General features: G+C 34.8%; 1 protein-coding gene across 1 annotated transcript; it reads right to left on the bottom strand.

The window, feature by feature from the left end:
• Positions 1-421: 421 nt before the first annotated feature.
• On the bottom strand, positions 422-5,143 carry hmg20b (high mobility group 20B). The gene is made up of 9 exons (XM_052590205.1): positions 5,083-5,143; positions 4,218-4,298; positions 3,814-4,035; positions 2,876-2,996; positions 2,735-2,790; positions 2,553-2,619; positions 2,241-2,456; positions 2,021-2,153; positions 422-1,105 (listed from the first exon to the last, which is right to left on the bottom strand). Exons 2-9 carry the CDS (start codon positions 4,293-4,295, stop codon positions 1,093-1,095), a joined length of 906 nt encoding a protein of 301 aa, XP_052446165.1. The 5' UTR covers positions 4,296-4,298; positions 5,083-5,143; the 3' UTR covers positions 422-1,092.
• Between the last annotated feature and the right edge of the window lie 857 nt (positions 5,144-6,000).

Raw genomic sequence — 6,000 nt, 5'->3', positions numbered from 1 at the left:
GGTGGTTTGTTCATAACATTATGTAACCGCCTTTTATCTCAGTTCCTAATTCAATGAGAATACTGAATAAAACAACCCTACGGATAGATTTGTACTGCAGTTGTCTTTCAGAAACAATGGCTGCTATCATAAATTTGGATGTAAAGTAGGGTTAATTCGTTTTTAAAATGCATTGTATGAATGTTGTGATTTATTAATAATTTTAAATTACTCATATGATAAAGTCATATGCAATTATTAGGTCTGTGGGAAAATGTTGTTATATATGTGTAATTCCAGAGGATATGATGCATTTTTTTTTATCACGTGAACACTCTTTATGCTGTGGCCAATGTCACCCTCTACTGGATAAACGTACAACTGAAGGCTGAATAATGTAATGGAATCATTCAAATTTTTAAATAAAAATAAAAAAGTAAAATAATTCTTGCCAGACTTTATTATCTTTTTTTCATATTGAAATAATTGACACAATTTAAAAGTAGATTCATCAATTCAAGTACATCACCAAAGCAGTGTAAACTCTTGACACCTGAAATATTTTAATGCTAGAATTCATGCAGACTTATGGTTCGTTCAAAAGGGAATGCAACCAAAAACAAACATTTTTAGTCATTTTAATTCACTAAACATAATGATTAGGAATGTTACTCATTGTTTAGAGTAAACCAATTTCATTTTGTGCAGTTCTCAGGTTCTTGCAATCCATAGCACTGCGCACGGTTTAGGTGACCCAATGTAAAACACTGCACTTAACATTTCATTACAACTCAGTAAAGACAATATTACTTTGTAAAAATCATAGTATGCCTTTAAACCATGCTTTCCTTGATTCTAAATGGACTCTGTCTTTAAATGAGCTGCTGTAGTTGTCAAAACAGCAATATTATGACGCATTATATTACATGTCTCTGAGTTTAGAATCCGCTGGCACCAGTGTTACAAATTAGCTTATTGGCGAGTAAATATATCCAATTAAACTGTATGGCCCATCACACCCTGGAAGGCAGAGAAATCATAGGTAGAGCACGGTGATCCCAGGTCTTCCCAATGCTTGGGACATTTAGCTCCACCACAGCTGAAGACATGCTTTCAAAGCTTCTCACTGGAGGAAAATAAAGAAGAACCAGACTATCAGTAACAGTGTCATAATATATCTCCAGCAGCAAAGTACTTTTACATTCCGACTGCACTTGATTATTTTAAATTTGAGAAAGTTAAACTTCTAATTCCAAAGCATAATAATATTGTGCTTTTTAGTCCACTGTTAAATAAATAAATAAATAAATAAATAAATGTATGTGTGTTGCGATCTGGGAAAACCCGTCAGATGCGCTGGGACAGTTTCAGTAATATTCGAAAAATAGGATGAATGTCAATAATACATTTTTTTGTCAAAATTGGGTTTTCATTAAATTATACTATAACATCGTCTATCATCAATATAAATCGTCAAGGATCGGATGATGAAGTTACTAAATAGGAGTAAGATGACAGTCTCTTCTATGCACAGGTGCGCGAACAGTTGCACTGCGTTTTTGTTTTTATAAATGTAAACTACAAGGTACGCTATTCGTGCCGCCTAAACAAACAAAGGGTGATTTAAAGTTCAGAGACCATGCCCATGATAAACAATGTAAAATGTAAAAAACAATGTGTAATGAAAGTATAGCACTCCCGACAGACAGCTCTCGTTAAACCAGTGAAGTGAAACCCGACTCGCTTTAAATTCGTTTTTTTCTCAAAATTCCATTCCTGAAAATCATCACTATCAGCCAACTAAAGATAGCCATAACTTTTGTTACGTTTTATAAAAACAGTTTTGAAAAGGGCTTGAACCCAACGTACACATGGTATCAAAACCAAAAAAACGTACAATTTCACCAAATGTTGTGTTTTCCTAGATTGCAACACATATACATACATAGATATATATGTATATAAATTATTTATTATTTCTTGTTATTTCAATCTAAGGAAATCAATATATGTATGGCAAACCTGCTGAATGATTTGTTACCTGTCTAGGTGAGCTAAGAGCTCTTGTAGCTTGAGGACTAAGGCGCGATGCTCATGAGGCCTGCTCTCTAAAGCACCACTCAAGCGACTCAGGTACGAGTCCAGCGTTCCAACTGATGGCGTCTCGCCTGTGCCTGAACAAAAAAACAAAGATGTTTCCCCGCGGTCAAAAAAAGGATTTATCATGGTACTGGTAATATGGGCACAGTACAAGTACTGACCTGGCAAAGGCACAGAGGCCAGGCTGTTGACCAGTGTCTGTTTGATCGCCTGTAGGTGGCGCTGTAGAGCTTGAGTGCGAACCTCATCCTGGCCCAGCTCAGCCTCCAGTCGCTCTTTAGCGCTGAACATGTCGGCAATGTGCTTCTGGAGAACCGCGTTCTGCTCTTCAAACTCCACATTAGCCTTGCGCAGTCGCCGCAGCTCAGCTTCTCGCGCTGGGAAATGCGCAATTTTAAGAATACAGTTTTCTACGTTGATGTGTATGGTGTGTTCTGAGATTTAATTGTTTTTTTTTTTTTTATTAAAAGTACCTTTGTTTTGGTCTAAAAATTCTTCTGTGAAAATTGGGACGTCAAATCTGGCCGTTAAGTCGGAGTTCTGAAAAAAAAATCTTCATGAGGCAGGTTGCAAGAACGATTTCCACGCTTACCAGTTTCTACTTCAGGAATGGGGTGGGACTGTTTAGGAGTTCAGGCTTTGTTTGTATGCTTACCTTAAAACCTGCAGATCCTGAACTGTTGGCGTTGATAATGACAGAAGTCAACTCCTCTGTAAAACAAACAAACAAACAAATACATTTCTCTAAGTTAACACTTACCCGGTTTTTTAAACAGAAACAAAATAAATTTTTTACCTCTCTTAATTCTCTTATCCTGAACTTTTGCACATGTGATCTGATAAGCTTCACTTTTTTGATACTCCCTGAGTTCTCGTGCATACTGCATTTTGTCCCTTTCAGCTTCGTCTAGGTACCGCTGTAAAAAATAAATAAATATATATATTTAATTTAATCAGAATGACGATGTTACAAGGATTAGTTTATCCCAAAATGAAAGTTTGCTGGTAGTTAACTCACTCAAGATGTAGGCAGGTTTGTTTCTTTGCCAAAATTGATTTTGATAAATATATCATTACATTACTTGCTCACCAGTGGATTCACTGCTGTGAATGGGTGCCGTCAGAATGAGAGTCCTCAGCTGATAAAAACATCACGATAATTCACAAGTAATCCACAGAACATCAATTAATGTCTTGTGAAGTGAACATCTCATGTTTGGAAGGACAACAAATCTATCATTAACGTTCTTTAATTTGAATATGGCCAAAATACGAGTTTATGTAATCCATAATAACACTTCGTCCAGCGAAAAAGTCCATCCTCTATTACTATCTCACATCAAAAATCCACCAACATATTTCTTTAGAACTGTTTTTGCTTATAAATGGTGCTTGATCTGTGCATATTTCCCTCCTGATTCAGACGAGACAACTGTCTCACTGTAGAAGGCAATGTTATGGACAGAAGACTAGATGTTTTACTAGATGTTGGACTGGCGTTGTGTGGATTAGTTGTGAATTACTGCAATGTTTTTATCAGCTGTTTGGACTGTCATCCTGACGGCACCCATTCACTGCATTGGTGAGCAAGTCATTTCTCAAAATCTGTTCTGATGAAGAAACAAACTCATCTACATCTTGGATGGCCTGAGAATTTTCATTCTTGAGTGAAATATTCCTTTAAAAGGAAACATCTGGACAGTCAGTTCACAATCACACACACAGAAAAAATACCTGTTTATCATGAAGGGCCAGGCAGCTCCATTCTGCTCCGAGTCTCTTGGTGATTTCTGGGAACGGAAGATCCGGGTGAAGTGCTCGGATGTGTTCCCGTCTCTCATTCAAGAAACGCACGTAGCCAGTAACCGGAGCCTTGGGGCCATTTGGTAACACCTTCTTTCTCTTCTTTCCTTTTGGCCAGCCTCGCTTCTTTACCGGCTGTGAAGTCGATTGGTTCTGTAACAAATCAATTCAAATTGACACGAATCACATTTGCGAAGAGTATATGAGGAAAACAAGAGTGTTCTTGACTATGCTGACCACAAAACCTTTTACAATGATTCAATTACATAGCTGAAGTACTCTGTGATACATAATAGACGAGGTTATTGAACAAATCAAAGGAGTCCTGATCTTACCTCCTCTTGTGCGGTGTCTATGTGTTCAGACTCTTTGGATGCAGGAGCATCGGTTTGCTCTTGCTTTACACCACCCATTACCTGAACTCAGAAAATTATGGGACACACACACACACACACACACACACACACACACACACACACAAAACATATAAGGGTTGAATTTTTATTCATGTATTATTATTATTATTTTTATTTTTTTTACTTGAAACATAATAACATAATAACTGAAAACCCAAATAATAATAATTTTGTTTCAGATATTTGCCAGGACAAAATTTCTCATTTTCATTTAGTTTAACTTACTACTAAAATACTATTAAATTTAAACTACGTACTAAAATAAAATAAAAAATAAAATACAATAGAAATAAAACCAGATTTATTTAAAAAACATAAAATGTCAAAAAGAAACAAAAATAAGAGAAAAAACATACAAATGATAATAATAAGAACAAATCGAAATGTAATATTTTGATGCTACAATAATATTGTACATCAAAGCCGCAAAGTGCTGTACATAATACATCATGATTGGAAAACAGCCATTATTAAATCGTTTGTTGACTTATTTAATACATGCGTTGTTTGTATCAAATATGTAGTAGACTGTATATTTGCAAACACGCATGTGTGCGAGTTGGAGCTTTAGGTGAATTAATGTTTAAAAATGACTTTTCTTTGCATCACCGGTTATTATTTGCTAAAGTAGCATAGTTGGCTAACTAGCTTCCGTTGAAGCTCAGACAAAATAAAATCAATCTCGTCCTTGTGAAGCGATATTATGTATTTATATTGATACATATATATATATTTGTATTTATCAAAATATTCCGGTAGTTTAATACACAATAATTACACTTACCTAAATTACTCCCTGTTTTCTTAACTCGAACGCTAGCCCAGCTACAAACGTTGGTTTGATTGGCAGTGTGTTGGCGGTTTTGATTGGTTTGTGTGTTTGGGTGGGCGGGGCGAATGGCAACGCGCTTCATTTGCACTGCGCATGACTGAAATTAAAGTTATTTATTTATTTATTTATTTATGTATTTATTTTAAATAAGAGTTTTAAAGTAGTTGTCAATTTTATGCTATGACTACTCAATTATTTTCAGCAGTTGGGGAACTAATTATGGAGTAAATATTACTGATATATGAATCAAGTCATATCATATCTTATATCAAAGTTATTTAATCCAACCAAAATTCTCTTTTAAACGCAGAATTATCACATAAATGTATATCCAATGATATTCATTTACGTTGCAAGCATGATAAGGTAGAATTAAATAATTTTATAGGCAAGAAATTGTTGGGAATTTGCATTTTTATGTCAGATACAAATTCATTTCTTACTAAAATTAACCATGGTTTTCCTCCGTAGAACCATAGTAACAACAAAATGAACCATGGCTTTACTACAGATCAGTAATTTACGACAGCACCTACAGCTTATGGCTTTGTAGTAAAATCATAGTATATAGTAAATTCTAAATGTATTAATACTGTGGGAATAATAATTAATTAGGCATAGTTTTACGAAGAAAACATTTCCAAAATAATTGACTTTTATCATCACTCAACTGCAGTCAAGGCGAACTATTGAGCTCTGTTAATTAGTCAGATATGTTTAATAATTATTTGTATCTAAACTACTGATTTAGATACCAATATTGGCTAGATATTGCTCTGTTTAGTGTAAAATCTTACTGCACAGCAGTGTAGTAATATCATTAATAACACACTTTCTAATGACTATTACAACAACAATGATAATGAAATA

Source organism: Carassius gibelio, chromosome B22 (assembly GCF_023724105.1).
Source record: "Carassius gibelio isolate Cgi1373 ecotype wild population from Czech Republic chromosome B22, carGib1.2-hapl.c, whole genome shotgun sequence".
Taxonomy (NCBI): Eukaryota; Metazoa; Chordata; class Actinopteri; order Cypriniformes; family Cyprinidae; genus Carassius; species Carassius gibelio.
Note: the sequence above shows the minus strand (reverse complement) of the source record. Positions and strands in the feature narration are given on the sequence as shown.